This window comes from Dufourea novaeangliae, unplaced genomic scaffold, assembly GCF_001272555.1.
Source record: "Dufourea novaeangliae isolate 0120121106 unplaced genomic scaffold, ASM127255v1 scaffold108, whole genome shotgun sequence".
NCBI classification, from domain to species: Eukaryota; Metazoa; Arthropoda; class Insecta; order Hymenoptera; family Halictidae; genus Dufourea; species Dufourea novaeangliae.
This window is the reverse complement of record NW_015374014.1, coordinates 3,328,812-3,346,335: the sequence shown is the minus strand read 5'-3', so window position 1 is coordinate 3,346,335 and position 17,524 is coordinate 3,328,812. Positions and strand designations below refer to the sequence as shown.

Sequence of the window (17,524 nt, the reverse complement as noted above, 5' to 3'; positions counted from 1 at the left end):
ATACAAAATAGCTGTATTGAATAGTTTTCAGCGATCCACCAACAAGGATGTATAAAGTAGATTAAATGCTAAAAGCATGCTATTGTAGAATTAAAAAATTAAATAGCTCATGTTGCATTTTGATGACATGATAGAAGAATAAAAAAATTCTTAAAATTGTAACTTCAAATAGACTGGGTTGATCTGTACCGGCAAATAAACAGTCAGAATTCAATGTATTGAACAAATTCCACTGATTTCGTAATAAATAATACGTAAATACATATAACTATTTCTATAAAAAAGTTAAAAAGAGTATATGTAAGCAATTTTTTATTGCGTTTCACAACTGCAGATTTATCGACAAATTTACCATGAACATACTTGACAGAATCACCGCGAGATGTCGACACCATAACAGTTATGTTAAAGGAACTAATCTTTCATTTTTAATTTTTCAATTATTAAATAAATTGTTATACAAAACATAGTTCCGTATTCTTCATAAATAATAGACGTTTCTAATTAATGTAAGTGAAATAAACGTATAAAAATGTATACAATGTATGTAAAGTTCAGTTTTCAATTGATATTAAAATATCTAATCGTTTATAAGCCATTTTTTTCATCTTATCAAATTGCACAATTAGTACATTTATTTCTCTTCTTACGAAAAAACAGTTATTAATTTTTAGATTTTCAAAGCCTCTTGAGAATTTCATTTTAATGAAAATTATGGATGAGGACAGTACTTTAAATACGATGATTCACAACAGCAGGAAGTTCAAGCGGGGTTGACGTCCTTCTTGCTGGTAAGACTCTCCAGCTGTAAAAATAACACTTCGCATATTTTATATCGTTCTGACATTTGTCAAAACAAATCAGATTAAAAAAAAAATGTATTCCCGTCTTCGAATCTTTCTTTGTATCTTCATTTCTTAAAGTCCACCCCGTCCGCTGTCTATGTACTCGAACTGCTGTGGGAGAGAGATGATTGGAAATTTAAAAAAAATCTGTTATTTCATGTTTTTGAATGTATAGAGAACATAGAAAGATTCTACAACGAGAATATATACTATATGTAGACATTTCTGATCTCAATTATTACATGCCTATTTTTCTGATGGAATCGAACAAAATGATTTTCTCGTTATTTTAATAGTTATAATTAAGAAATAATTGAAATCAGGAACGTTGACTTGCTTTTTTAGCTTGGCATACCTCCTTTTCCCCTCTCGCTACGGTGGCGTATCCTTCCGGTTCTTTCGCAGGACCAATTGCATGTGTGTAAACCAATCCACCTGCCATTCCACCGAGAATCGGACCGATCCAATAAATCCAATGATCATCGAACGCGCCCATTACAACGGCGCTGCCTAATGATCGTGCTGGATTCATTCCTGCACCAGTTCTCGGTACCTTTTGTAACAGGAAAGGTAAGATGCACGTGATGCAGATATATCTTGGGAAATATTGGAACATAAATTTGTTAACTATCTCAAATCAATATTTACAATAGAAACGTAAAATAATCTCTTCGAATATTGCTTTCACAAATTTTCTATTTTCAATAGTTTTCTCTTAATTGAGGGTACTTATTTGTTCTTCAATGTCAATAGTTATTTTAACAGGCATTTGAAAGCAGATAAGAAATACTTCAGATGTAGAACAGGTATACCTTTAAGTATACAGAATAATTAAAATTAAGTATATCGTATTTTTGTAACTGTAAATACTGTATAAAATTTTCAGCTTTCTTGAAGTTTGTATTCCTTGAAATATTCTTTGTACTGAACGCATTTCTTACTCGTTTACTGTGTCGTAATTAAATGGCAATAATTTAAGAAAACATAAGAAACTGAAAACCTTACACCAACAATATGGCCGACCGTGACTGCAAGTCCAATTACAAGAGGCGCCATGCCCTGGCTGTGTGGTTTAGCTGCGTCGCATGCACCGCATACGACGAGAACCAATATGAACGCAAGGAAGAATTCTATACCGAAACCTTGGACAGGTGTAACACCTTCGGATAAGCTTACTACACCCAGAGCACTCTCCATACTTTCGGGGGACAGCGCCCTTATCACACCAGACCCTGCTATTGCACCTATACTTTGGGCCAAGACGTACAATAATCCTCTAATTATTGGTATCTATAACACGAAAAACAAATTTTTTAATAATCTTTCTTTTACAAAAATTATATAGTTTAATCGACATCCTAACAAGTGATCTGATTGATTTATAAGGTAAGCATATAATTTTACACTTCGTTGATTTTGGTAATAAAAACACAGTGCTGTCCTCTTTTCTACATTGCGAAAGAGGTTCAAGTAGTTCGTTTGTATTATTAAATATTTCGTTATTTTATTTTAAATCTATTTTAAATGATTCTAGTTGTGTAAGAATAATTCTTAATTTATTCTTGTTCATACGCCAAGAATCGTAAAATAGATTTCTACGTATGTAATTACTTTGCTGTTGTGCACTACCGTGCTGTATGACTAAGGATAAGTTTTTTCAAAGGGTATTGTGGCTGAACAACCTTAAAAGTCTTTTTAATAAATTATCATTCAATCATATCACCAGTAAGTATGAGGCTGGCATACAAACGACAGTAACATGCTTTTAACGTGACACATTATAATCTAAAAAAATCAATCTAACCACACTTGAGGGAACCTCTATAGTTTACCGTGGCCCAGTTTACATAATTATACAGGGTGGACCACCTAAATGAGACCAGTTGAATATCTCCATTACTTGATGTGTGAAAAACTCCTTAAAACAAAGTTACACTATTCGAATGGGCATATGTAATGATAGAAAAAAATTGTTTGCAAGATCATTTTTTGAAGAGATTTCGATATCACTGGTAATTTTTTAAATGGAATCCTATATTGTTTTCTATATCCTCACAGAATATCAAAAGAACAAGTTCAACGATTAAAATAACCGTGCCATTCCGATCATTTAATATAGAGATATTTTTATTTTTATTTTTTATAGATTTAAACATAGCTGTTTACTACACCTTCGGATGAAAGTACCTCCAGATTAAATCATCAAAACAGTATGGTTATTAAGGACGTTGAATTTAATTTTTATGCTCTACGATGATATGGAAAAAAGTATAGAATTCCATTTAAAAAATACCAGTGACCTTAAAATCTCTTTAAAAAATAACCTTTAACAAAAATGTCTACCATTACTTGTGCCCATTCAAATAGCGTAACTTTTTCCTGAGGAGTTTTTTCATAGAACGACATATAACGAAGATATTAGATGACATCTTCTAAATGATTCACCCTATATGTACATATACACAATCATTGTTTTTTTATATGCGACTATCGAAATATTTTCATGACGATTCTTGTTATATTTCTAAGGTAAGTCTTCATTAATATGTATATTTCTCCTCCGTAAGACTTTTGTCACGTATTAATTTTAATTAATATTAATTCTGAATATGTAATTACTGAAGAGCAGATGGCCCACATTATAATAAGGATAACAATATTTTTACCTTGCCAATAACCATCAAACCGAACGTCACTGCTGGATTGACATGACCTCCAGAAACGTGCCCTATTCCTTGAATAGCGGCAGCCACAGTTAAGCCAAAGGCAAGACTTATGGCGACCACGTTTCCGGTGATGACGGATCCGCAGCCGAAGAAGTTTAACAGCATCGTTCCGAGAAATTCTGCTACCAGCGCCCGACAGAGACCAGCCTTCGAATCGGTAAAATCGTTTGTGCCCAGAGTTGCTTTTAAGTTGCCCATCTGCGAAATAAGATATTCGATTTATCAACGTCAAAGGGTCACGCAAAACTGCCAGACTCTAGCGCATAATTAATGGTGGGATCCAACATGTTGCAAATAGTATCGAAATGGTGCATGACCAAATCCTATGCAAGGGATTCTATAATAGTAAGATAGCACATGACGTCTTATAGACGCCTATTTTGCGGCTATTTTAGGTCTAAGGCGCCTTTAAGCCGTCTTGAAGGCGTCATTGTACGTCATGTGCTATGTGGGAAGTATAGATCGTGGAGAAAAGTTTTACAAGGTTTAACGAGATCTACCATATTATGACACGATCTTTTTCGTAAAAATTTTGCTGATTTCAATTCATTTGACTTTTTTTTGGAGGGGGGCGGGGTTTGTAAATACTAAAGTGTACTCTTGAACTTTCATTTAAGGAAAAAATTAAGACTGACCGTTTACAAGTAAGTGTTCAAGAACTGTGACACGATACTGTTCATATGTGTATCGGTGCAGTTGCAATATAAAATTTCTTTTTAAATGGAAATGGTACGTAGTGTTGCGGAGTAACGTTTACAAAACCTCGAGGGTCTAAATTGTTTCATTGCCGACAAACCCTGCGAACCTGAATTTTTGGACAGATTACAACCGTATGCGCTTGGGTTTATATAGGAGCCTTCTACTAATTTTCACCAAAGACTGATTCTAGGAATTCATGAACAATGCGTAAGAACAAACAAAGAAGCTTTCCATTTTTCTACTTCGCTTGTATGTGACACATCTGCAACGACGAGACTATTAATTAGATATAACGCAGACACCTACATTTTTATTAGAATTTAGCCAATAGAGAAGAATATCTTTCCTTTACAGTTTTTTTCTATTGCCCAGGAATCGTCAGTTGAAGTTTAATCGTCGTATAGTCAACTTCTTAGTTAATTATCTCCGTTAATACTTCTTTATTCTAACAAAGGGTTATTTGGAAAAACAAAGAATATTTTTCTATCATCCTAATTAGTGACGCACAATTAATTCGACGTGACGCGAAGCGCTAAGGCAATTGTGCTAAGGACTTCTCGATGTAGCATGGCACGAGAGGTATAAGTTAAGGTTATTAAAACTCCATATGTACTTTCGAAAACACAACAGAATGCTGATTATCTGAATTGAAACCGATTATGAGAAACAAAATTTAATATAGTGTCCAACTAAACGGGATCACTGAAATGTCCGCCTTATTTACTATTGTATGAAAAAACTTCTCAAGACAAAGTTGAACTGTTTTAAGGAGTACATGTAACAGTGGAAAAAATTTTGTGTCGAGGCCATTTTTTTACAATATTTCAACGTCACCGGTATTTTTTAAATATAAAATCCTGTACTTTTTTCCGACATCCTTATAGAATATAAAAAAAAAATTCAATGACCTTAATAACCACACCGTTTCAATTATTTAATCTCGAGATGTTTGCATCTGAAGATAACTAAAGTTTCCTAAAGATTCACGTGGCACATCGATTCGCACATCCGTACCCAAACACATGCGCAATATCTCGAAATCAAATGATCGAAACGGTGTGGTTATTAAAAACGTTGAATTTATTTTTTTTTATGCTTTGTAAGGACTTCGAAAAAAATTATAGGATTCCATTTAAAAAATACCGATAACCTTGAGGCAACAAAATCAAGAAACGCTTTGTTATACAGAAAACATTGTCCATCTTTGGACGTTGTCCGTTTCAACAAAGCCGAACTTCAGGATTGGCCGATATACCGGGTACATATTGAACTTGATCCCACCATTAGATATAATAAAAGGAACGGTGACCGTTCGCAACGGTGCACGTCTAAAACCATAAAAAGCAGTGTCTAGTTTTTCACATGGTCTCCCGTCGTTTACAATCCCTGCTTGCTCGTTAATAGTCCTTGAGTCACGCTTGGTAAAGGAAAGAATTCCGAAGGGCAGGTCAAGCTTCTTGTGCAGCGTCAATAAGAAGAATTAATAATCCCGTTAGCACAGAAAACATGTCAGAGTCGTTCTATGTATAGAAGACCGAGGCTGGGTATGTACCACCGGCAATTTCTTATAAATTAATTTGCAATGAACACATTGATTATAGAATCTCTCAGTTCTGTTATCCTGATTTCGTCAAACGATCTTTTGACTCTGTTGACGCTTTGGTTGTTAATGTATATTTTAATTTAATTAATAATTTATAAATATTATTTCCAATGTTATACTCCTTCAAATATTTGTAAAGGATTTTATGGAAGTGTAGTATAGCCAACTGTCTTTCTATTGTTGGTTTATTGTAGATACTCAACAATTGGCCCTACAGAAAGAAACTTCCAGTTGGTTCTTCGTAGTACAGTGACGTAGGCCCTACGTTGGGTATGATTGTTGGCTCAGTTACAAAAACGGGTGACATTTCTAACTGTTGGCCAACCAATAGTTTATCAAAGGCCCATCAAAATGCCAACAGTAATTGCTACTAGGGACTTTATCCAACGAATCGGGTCAGTAACTATGAATGAGAAGTAATAACCCTATAGGTGGGACATGAACAGAGATAGTTTGAGAAATGTTAGTAACATTAGAAATGTGAGACTGTCCTTAAATTCAGCATAAAGATATATATGACTGAATACCCATAAAAGTCGTTTATTTGTTGCGATTGATTTCGTACGAATGACATTCGAAAAATAAAATGGCATTCCATATTTGTCTACTTTCCTCTATCATACAATTTCTAAGGAAATTTTACCCTAAAAAATATATTGTCATTTCAATTTGCATTTTATTCTCTTTAAGATCTTGATCATAAAAAATTAAAAAACCTAATTCATACTACAATGTGGTATTCGCGCATGTTGAAGTGGAGTTTAATTTCTGGCTGTCAGAATATCTCTGAATACAATTTCTGATAAAAGACACGTGGAACACGGTCCAAAGGGTTGAGGCTTTGATAATGCATCTATTGCACCGTTTAACGGTTCCGCCGGATCGCGCCATAGATTTAGATCGAGGACGCGGGTACATACATACGTTCACGCACCGTTACACATTACGTACGTCGGAGAAACGAAACGTTACGTTAACGAGCGACACATCCAGGTTGGCATTACGCATGTAGATCGTCATATCCTCGACGAGCAGTACGACAGCCGGTCCCGATCGTCTCGAATTACTTGATCGTTCTCCGGCAGAACGCGCGAGAAGCTAATCGTCACCCACGCCGTCGAATTTAACGTCTTTCGTATCCGACGCGAACATCTTCGCGGGGATCTAGGCCAGCCATCACCCGTTCTTTCCCGAATTTCGAGACGTACCTTCTCTGGCAACTAGACTGCGGATTTTATGCGTTTACAAAACCGTGTAAAATTCAATATGGTGAGGTCAATGTTTCTATTTCTAATCACGTCCTGATTTCGCCTCAGTATGTATATTTTTTATTTAATGTAAAAAGTTAAATAATAAATTGGTTATATAAAAAATTATTTAAATTACAAAATTTTACAGCCTGCTGTTCAATAGATAGCAGCATTTTAATAGAAATAAATTGAATGATTTGAGCGGTTCCACTGCGATCGTGAGTTACACGTGGACTCTGTGTTTTTACTAAAAAAAAACTTAGGAATCTTTGGTATTATTCGCCGAAATTTGGTTTTGGCAATTCTATTTTCGCTGAGCAGAAACAGGGACATTTTATATTTCACATTCAATTAACTATTGTTAAGTTAAAATGTTTTTAAATTTCATATCTAATAAGTTCTTTTGTCGATTGTTGCGTAAAGAAATAATAAAAATCAATTTCTGCGATAGCAGAACTCTAATGTGATTAGAAATAGGGACATTGACCTTAAACAGTTTTAGAAAGTCCGTTTAGGTTTTGTTTTTATTTCGAACCTACTAGACCCCTTAAGAAGCTAAATAAATTTTCCTTTGCGTTCAGTTTATCTTCACGGCGATCTAACAAGGGACATCACTCAAGTGTAACACGCCGATTTTTATGCTGTTTGGTACAGAGATAGTTATTTGAAAAATAATAGCCATGGGTCATTCCACGCGAAATCGGACACTTTTTAGAGTTTATATAAACGTATCTTGAAGAGTTATGAAAATTTTACAAATTATTGATTTCACAGCTGTTTGAAACATAATCTCAACGTTTTTTCAACAAATCAAAACTGTTGAACTAACAAACTGATCAAAATGAACTTTATGGGTGGTTTTTCAACAATTTATTTTGCAATTATTTTAAAGAAACGCAATTTTATAATAGCAGGGCACTACCTAAAAATTCGGAAATAAATAGGGTTATAGTCCTCTTTGCCCTCTTTATGGAAAAATTTACAAAAATATGGAGACTTTAAAATTGGCGATGTGAAAATTAATTGAAGTTAATTCGATTAATTTTCATATGGGCAATTTTAAAGTTGATATCTTTAAAAACTATCTAACACTGTTCACTGGTGTACTTCCAGAATCACTGGTCAACGATTAAGTGTCTGTCATAGACAATAATTCAAGATTAGTGGAGTTAAACGTTCAACAATTAATCAACCGATAGACCGCTAAAAAATGATTAATAGGCTTAGAAGGTTCTCGTATCCGAGCTACGTTTCTCACGCGGAGAAGACGCTTCAGCCGATTTAATAATGGATTTAATTCGGGTGAGATCATCCGTGTGCAGAACGAAAGACTATACATGTATGTGCCATTCTGGTATCACGCAATTTCTACAATGTGACACACATCACGCGCGCACTGTTATTTACGACTGTACTTTTCCTTGTCGATATCTCTTCCTTTTCTCCATGGGTTGTGACCACTCAAACACAGATATTTATACACGAATTGCGCAGTTGTTTGAAAATCTTTCTGCGTTCGTTTCAGTTAATTACATAATTACTGTCTCAGATTATTTTCCACATTAATATTATTATTCTTAAATAAAACAACAATTCACATATAGCAAATTCACAGTTCAAAATACTACTTTATGCAAATGAAAATTTCACAGAAAATTATTTCCTATACTAGATGTTTCAGTGTGTTAACAATAGCGTATAAACACTATAGAATATTATTAAAGATGTTACTTTAGTATGTTTTACAGGTCGTTATTTACTACAAATGCATAAATATCTACAGTCTAATTGTTATGTTCAATAGCCTTAGTTTGACCTTGAAGAGATTGAATGGTGTGAAAACCAAAGTGTCTCTTATTACTTTACATAATACGACAGTTACATATTAAAAGAGATCTGTATCTCGAGGTAGCAAAGAATATTTTTCTCTTTAGTTACACTATGAATAATAGCAAATAGTGAATATACTCTTCGTAATAGTGTCAGCGACTTTGACATTTTTAGTTGGAGAGTGAAACGTTTGAAAAAAGCATGATTATTTTCATGGTTCGATTTTAACTTTGAGTCAATGCAGTTTGAACAGTTGTAAATCAACAGCTTTTTGATATTGATGTAAGAAGTAGTCATATCATACGTACCTATATGACCGTCAAGAAGATTCGAGAACTTATTATATGTCGATGTAAATCTGAGAAATATTCCACCAACTGTTATAAATATTTTTTGTACAAAATGTCCTTATCTTTAGTTTCATAACTTTGTCTTATCAAAAGTGAATATATAAAACTGTTATAAAAGAACGTAAATGATATTTCGTAGCAAATAGTATCGATAAGAGTACTATAACCAAAGTTGAATGAAAAGGTACATATACATAGAATATATAAACACAGAAAGAACAAGTTTTACCTGTCTTTTTCTAATTTCTGTTGTACCTCCATGCGTTTAGACGAATATCGATCATGTAAAACAGGAAATCATACCAGTAGACGATCCAGGCATTTGATTAAAATTAGTTTAAGTTTCAGTAGTTCAAGAGATTGTGAACTCGAGCTCTAAACAAAAATTAACAAAGGCAGAACTTGGTACTGTTGTAAAATTACCCAACGAAAGATTCAATTCGGTAAATACTAGCAGAAATGATAGTATTTGAAAAATAATTATTAGTCTTATTTATTGAAAAAGAGTATCTAATATCGATAATATACTGTGCCCTGACACTTATGGACGGTAGTGTATCAGAGTTGGGCACAATTTTATTCGAATAATATATAGCGAAATCATCAGTAGATATCTAAGATCGTCATCTTGATCTTTAAACAGTTAATGGGTTCAAATAATTGTTTGCGAAGTGTGTACTCGTTCAAGAAGAAATATTTACTTTTACTTAGAAATATTACTTTTTTTTTTATCATTTATTCATTATTCTAGACTGTTTATCTAGATAATGAATTTTCCCATCTCGGTAGTGTTTACTGTTTACCATCCCGAAACAACGACTACTTTCTATGGACATTTTGCGATAACGCGAGAAATAAGTGTACACGCTATAAAAAGCATCGAAATGATTATAGGTGATAACGGTTTATGGTACGCGGATTTCGTTGGCACATACACGTAAATGGTATAATAATGGATACAGACACGGGTCTTTGCACTATCATAAACGCAACGGTACGGTACACCGCACCGCATGCGTAATTACATTATCTGCAGTCGTGCTTGAAGGATGTTCGCGAATTGCACGGATTAGTTTACGGACTTATTTCGTCATGTAAAGTGAAAACGTCACCGATAAATCAGCGAAATGTTTCTGGACCATTGTTGCACGCAATCTGCGGTCGTATCTCTTAGAAACTTGTTTAAGACGATTGCTTCCTGACCTAATATTTTTAAATACACCAATAACTAATTTCGCCATAGTTTTTAGTACACTCATAATATACAGGGCGTTTCAGCTAACTTGATCACCTCGAATAATGACTTAACGGTACACTTTATGAAAATTTTGAGGCGTGAAAGGAAGTGAAATTATTCGTTAATTATTAGGTTTAGAGCTAATAAAGGCCAACACATTTTTACTCAGAATTTTATACTCTGTTAATTTATAAAAAAATTATCTTAAATAAAAACAAGGTGACCTTGATATCTCTGAAACGCCTCCACCCACAAAAAAAGCACGTACCTTATAAGATGTGCCCCTTGATGCCATTTAAGTCCCACGCCTCAAAATTTTCATAAAGTATATCAAGGCATTATTCGAGGTGATCAAGTTAGATGAGACACCCTGTATAGACTGTGGATTTTACGCATTTACAAAATATAAGATTGTCTAGAATTCAGTACAGTAAAAATTTTCAGAACGTTTCTTCGGTTCTTCTTTTTATATGGAACATATTTGAACACTTAGCACGTTGACTGCCATGGTGGTCACCGATGATCGGCGACATTAGATTGCACAAAGAAACATTAAGTTTCCAAATAGGAAATTCTAACATTTTATAAATATGCATAAGTAGTAGTAGAGTAATGATGAAAGTAATGATTGTTCAAGGGCCTAAATAAATGTATTTTATCATGATACTGTCCCGAGAATAAAAACTGTGGCATTCTGCGTATTAACAAGGTAAAAAAAATTGTTCTTTTCATCCAGTGTCGAGAAATTAATCCATAAAATTCTATATTTGCAGTAAATATCCAGTTATATAATATACTTTAACTTGCAATATTCATCCTATTGTTTTAATAAAAGGTGTCATTAATGAAGCAACGTAAACATTTCAATTTTTTCGAAATACATATTGAATTTGACAATAATTATTAAATTATTCATTCATATATCTAATACAATTGTAGAAATATTTAATATACCAACCCTTTTAGAAAATTCATTTCTCTACATGATTTCTATTCATTTATGTGTCATTCTCAAATCTAGTCTGGTTAAAATAGGACCGCTGCAAATAAATCAGCGTAAAATGATTAAATTGACTCGTTTTCGACGAGACATCTGGTAGGTGGATCGCGCGAATGGGCATCATTAAAGAAGTCGTTTAACGGTTGGTCTTCACAGTGTGGGGGTGTTTGATTTTTCCGATGATATCATATCCCGAGTGTACTTTTTTTTGCGTGTGCGGCGTAATATATCACAGTTTACATTCACGAAATTCATTGTTCCCGTGACAGCCTCGGTGTTTTCGAAGACATGGAAATCACGGTTGAGCTATTTCGCGCCACCGTTGAAGTTTATGGGTTTTTTGGAAAGAGATAAGGTTTTTTGGAACTGCACATCAAGCGACCAAATATATTAATATTGTTAACCCATAATTAAACATAATTTGAAGCTAACATATCATTTTGTATCGAAACGATATGTAGTGATATAAATTGATAGTACAATTTCAAAAATTATAAAACACAAGACGCAGTAAAAAAAAAGAATAGAAATCATAGGAATTATTTCGTTCACGAATAAATTGGATAATTGTGTTTTAATAATCCTTCTATTATTGTTGGTTTCTTCATGCTTATTTTTAGAAATATTGCCAGTAAACGGAATAATGTAGCGTCAAGCAAAATTTACTAAACATCGTGCAAATAATAATAACTACCACCAAGTAATATTACATTTTCGCGGCATGTATTAATCACGTGAAGAACCCAAAAATTCTTGGTGCAGTCTTTATAATTTTGTAGAAGGAGAAAGAATGATATAATTCTACCAGTGAAGAAATCATCATAAATTCTAATTTTCCAAATTCAAATTTTAATCACTTTCACATTTTTAAATAAGTTTCGTACATGTATCGTCGCTCGAGGACTTAGCTGTTCTAACTCCATTTTCAAAAACATTTAGTTAATCAATCTACGTGGGTCTCATTGGCCCAAATAATACAAATTCACCACAATATAAAGAAAATTAGAAAACAACAAGTATGTTTGTAAGTCCTAACTGCAAAACTTTGAAAATTACTTTCTTAATTGTTGTATCTCCGAATACTAACAATAATTAAAAATTTATGTTGATGGTAAGATAAAATTTTGTTAAATATAGTAATAAATAGCTATTCAGTAGATAATATTATAGTATGTTTGATTATTTCACTACTTTCAACTCAGAAATTATTCACTCACTTTAAACTCAGTTTTCTCGGTTCAGAAACTAGTGGAGACAGAACATTTAAAAACTAGAGCGACGTTGTAGTAAATTTTTCCATAATTGTGCTTTCCGTGTGCCACTGGAAACAAAAACAATTTGTGAAATATCCCACCAACAATTATAAATATTTTTTGCACAAAATGTCCTTATTGAGTTTTATAACTGTATCTTATCAGAAGTGAATATATTGAACTGTTATAGAAGAACGTAAAGAATATTTCTTAGCAAATAATATAGATAAGAGTACTATGACCAAAGTTCCAGTAAACTTTTCCTTAATTTTGCTTTCTGTGTGTCACTAGAAACAAAGAAAATCTATGAAATATCCCACCAACAGTTATAAACATTTTTTGCACAAAATGTCCTTATTGAGTTTTATAACTGTATCTTATCAGAAGTGAATATATTGAACTGTTATAGAAGAACGTAAAGAATATTTCTTTAATTCAAAGCAAATAATATAGATAAGAGTACTATGACCAAAGTTCTAGTAAACTTTTCCTTAATTTTGCTTTCTGTGTGTCACTAGAAACAAAGAAATCACATTTACACTCAATTCTGTCTATGGTTTCATGATCAGACGAACGCTCGTCCTTGCATCGTCTTACCAAAGGTATCGATAGCTGAACACTGTGCAGTCCGATTCTTGGAACTCTACCTAGCAAACACGATCGCTTGCCTTAGATTCGACATGACCTCATTGAATTACCTGGAATGTTTCTTTGACTTTTGCTACATTCCTGCACAATCTTCTTTTAATATCTGCATTTCTATTCTTTGTCTGCTTATTATTCAGATAGCTGGACGTGAAAATGGCGGGAAAAAGGATACGCAACCCCTTCGTTTCTCTCGTCTAGGCATAACGTTTCTACTGAACTTCGATCAATTCGCGGCGAAAGCCGGCCCGATTTCACATAAATCACTCGTTACGTCTTCTGCAATTTATCGTCGCGCACTCCTCTGGATACGATGGTTGTTATCCCTATATGGTGCAGTACAGGTGCGCGATATCTCTCCTTATCTTTCATCATCTCTGCCCGGTTTTACCTTCGTTTTTGCGATCGCGTATAAAGTGTCATTTAAATCTCTCCTGACCATTGCACGTTATTGTGCCGTAAAGACCAAGATGAGACTCGTTTTAATTGCTTCGGAATAATTAACGATTTGTAATACCGATCATTAGGGATGATGCAGAAAACTTTAGAGTTAAATAAATGTTGTGTATTTGCAATTGATTTGTGGACTTTGAAGAATTGTACCTATAATATTTGATCTTCAGCGACAGTGAATTTATGAACTGTGAGAAATTTCAGTGACCTCTCTTCTATTCGAAATAGTATGTGTCGCAATCATCGAATTTCAGAACCTGTTGCATAATTGCGTTATGTTTAGATAGTCTGAAAGAAATATAGTGGATATTTGTGAAAGTACTGGATTAGGGTACGGGATACACAGCTAATGTCGAAATCAGGAAAATCTTTACTGTTTTGAGTTATGCGACGAAGTTTCAACGAACAGAATTCATTCTATCTAATGTTAATTTAATTCTTTGTGAATTTGAATTTTAAAAAGTTGTCGATGATGCTATTTCGTCTAAGTTCAATAATTTTAACCTCTTAGCTGTGGTGCCGTTATTAAAAAGTGCGTATCTACCATGTGTCGCTGGAACGACGCGCTGACGAGTATACTCGTCAAACACAGAGTATACGCAGCTGTTGTAAAATTTCAATTAAATTATAAGGAAATAGCATTGGTTTTTTGGAAAAATCAATAACTTTACTGTTTAAATTTATTTATATTATTTACCAAACTTAAACATTCATTTATTAAAAAAAATTATTTAAAAAACGATGTCAAGAGAACTAGTGTAATCAAGAAGTCTCAAAATATACTAAAATCTCTAAAATTTACAAATATCTTTTAGTTTTCACAGAAATTTTAATTTAAATTACAAATGGTAATTACTTTTCTCACATGACGAGTGTACTCGTCATTATATAACAAATGTCCATTTCGTCATATGACGAGTATACTCGTCATTCGTAGCTAAGAGGTTAACTGAACTACTTTTAAACACTTGTATTTTGTAAGGGGCGATTTTTTTTGCTCATAACCTTCAGTTTTACGTAAAGAATGCCTTTTCAAGGACCTTATTCGGTAATATTTTAGTCAGCACGAGTTTTGTCCTTACAAATGGGATTGTGGATGTTAATTAAAAAATTTCTTCCAGTTTTGTAAGTAACTTCATAGAAGATAACGCGAATCGATATTTCTTTCTTTGAAGTATATTCTACTTAGCAAAATGTACCTAAGCGACTCTGTTTTTTAATTAGTGATCTTAAAAAATGTATCGAAAATAATAATAGCATATTAAATTCTAATAATAATTAACAACTTTATGTTTCCACAGGGCGTGGCCATAGTTAGGAAACTACTTTGAAAACGTATGTCATACACATTACACATCTAGGCGGTCGTTATTGCTTATATAAGTAGAAACAGTATGCAATACACAGACACGTAAGCTAAAAAGTATTCAGTAACACGCATATCCACCAAATATCCCAATTCGATATCATCTACATATAATCGAGCATAGTGTAGTAAACTTCAGATTTTCCATTCATTTTTTTGTACAAGCAATAATCTTTTACCGAATTGCACTATCATTTTCAGTTCTAAATACTGTCCTATGTCTCGCCCATTGCTGTTCAATACTCGTTATTATATTTAAAAAAAACTTGTTCCTGTATTTTAAACTACACCTTTATCTACATTTTCTTAGCATTTATTAAAACGTTTGTATTGCCATCATCCCCTACTCTTCAATTTGTAATATTTGTACTATACAATGTCAGATACTTTATAGTTTGTCATTTCTCTCGTCCAACAAGTTTTAAATCAAGCAATGAATTGTTATTTCAATTTTCTATTGTTTCCTACAGCTTCGATCGTTTCTTTTATCAGAACTTAGAGTAAGTAAATCTTGACCACGACACAGTAACAGTTCCAGACGCCACTCCCGGTCCGACCGGTAATCCACTCGTTCTACTTTTCAGGAGAGCTAATAGAGGCTCATTCTACTGTCACACCGCGAATCCGTCACCGAACTGTGATTTCGAAATTTTTGGATGACACCACGGCGAAATGATCGCCACTGTTTAGTTAACCCATTTGTCTTTCATTAAACTATTCCGAGAACACAAGATTCCGTTTAGTAGCCAACAATTTCTAATCACAATCCTACGTTCATCCTAGCGTCGAGTAAAGAACAATTAAACAATTAGTTACGTAAAAATTTCGGTATCCTCGAATGAATAATCTTCAACTGATTACTAAGATCTCTGCACAACACGTTGTGTACGTTGCATAAACACCTTCCGAATTATCTCTGATAATATATGAAATTCGGCACGCAAATAGCTCGAAAATCGCACTCTTTTCGTTCGTTAAAATCAAAGTAACACCCACACGACTTTGCAAAAATTTCAATTATCGATGTATACGAGTTTATTGGTAATAGTGGATGTAATTTAAGGGCAACTATGAACCTTTACCATTCATAAATATTAGACAAAAGCGAAGGTAACAATGGAACGTGGCGAAAAAATGTTTCAAAGAAGGGAATCTGGTAAATGATGAAAAATAGAACGACTTACCTTGACGATGACTTAATGATTAATTAGAGGAATCTAGAAGTTTCAGTGATTTTTCACGATTTTTCCAGGCGGTGATCCTGCTCACGAGCTTGACGATGGCAGCTCCAGGAGAGGCGAACGCTCCGTAAGAGTCACTGAGCGACAACTGTCGAGGCTCCCGAGCATAGAAAACAGCTGGTCCCACGTAGGTAACTAACTGCGTCTGTTCTGATACTCTGGTAGCCGGTACCAGAGTAGGGATGTCACGGTTAAAACGAACGACGATCTCCAGGTAACATCATTGTCTCGAATCCGCAGTCGTACGAGCTACTCGATGCGTTGCCTCGACTACAAATGCTCTCCTTCGATTGCTGAATTCAACAATGTTACTTTCTGTATTGTAGATTTGGTAATTCTGTCGCAACGCATCGACTTTCGACATTCGGTAATGGTTCAATACCCTTTGGAATAATTTTCAACGCGGTAATTCTTGTTTAATACAGGCTACCGGGAAATCTTACTTACCGATTCTTTGACGATTAATTTCATGAGCATTTTCTGTATTAATAAAGGAAAGGTATGGATTTTATTAAGATTATTAATATCGAAAATGGTAAAGAAGAATTGAACTTTAAAGAATTATTACGCTCAAGTTGTTATAGTTTTGTCCGGTACTATAGTTGTTTCTTTTTTTTTCTATTAACGGTAGAACTACCAACGAATAACTGTATCTGTCTTCATTAGAGCTGTACAAGTGATGCGGTTTTTGAAGATACAAATTAATGTCTCGAGAAGAATATCCCTAAAAATATCGAAAATTGCACTATTACAGCTGAGAATAGCTTTTCTAAGAAATTACCAAACTATCATTTTAGCTGCTTTGGTAGTTCTAGTGTTAGATAGATTTAGGATACTTATTCCGAGTATTTCATTCAATTCGGTTACTTACACTAATATACAATATACTTTGTTTTTTTTTTGGTCCTTATAAAAATGTATAAGGAAGGTATTGGTATTGACACATAGCTTCTTTGAATTTGTTGTTTATTTGCAATACATGTATTAATATTAACCCTTTATCATTCTATCTGGAGGTGTACTGAA

The 17,524-nt window shown here is 33.7% G+C and overlaps 1 protein-coding gene across 2 annotated transcripts; it reads right to left on the bottom strand.

The window, feature by feature from the left end:
• Positions 1-763: 763 nt before the first annotated feature.
• On the bottom strand, positions 764-16,585 carry LOC107188759 (aquaporin AQPAn.G-like). Of its 2 annotated transcripts, none has more exons than XM_015577110.1 (5): positions 16,442-16,585; positions 3,512-3,769; positions 1,851-2,135; positions 1,201-1,398; positions 764-805 (listed from the first exon to the last, which is right to left on the bottom strand). In XM_015577110.1, exons 2-5 carry the CDS (start codon positions 3,767-3,769, stop codon positions 764-766), a joined length of 783 nt encoding a protein of 260 aa, XP_015432596.1. In that variant the 5' UTR covers positions 16,442-16,585. The 2 variants fall into 2 exon arrangements, with proteins under 2 accessions (XP_015432596.1, XP_015432597.1); XM_015577111.1 differs by lacking the exon at positions 764-805 and adding an exon at positions 877-956.
• Between the last annotated feature and the right edge of the window lie 939 nt (positions 16,586-17,524).

Bases quoted from the DNA above. Each gene is read 5' to 3' on its own strand.
- LOC107188759 (XM_015577110.1), bottom strand. From the start codon at position 3,769: ATGGGCAACTTAAAAGCAACTCTGGGCACAAACGATTTTACCGATTCG. The intron at 1,399-1,850 runs GTAAGGTTTTCA...CTGTTACAAAAG, and splicing joins CGGTCGGCCATATTGTTGGT to GTACCGAGAACTGGTGCAGG. The intron at 806-1,200 runs GTATGCCAAGCT...TTATTTTTACAG, and splicing joins TAGCGAGAGGGGAAAAGGAG to CTGGAGAGTCTTACCAGCAA.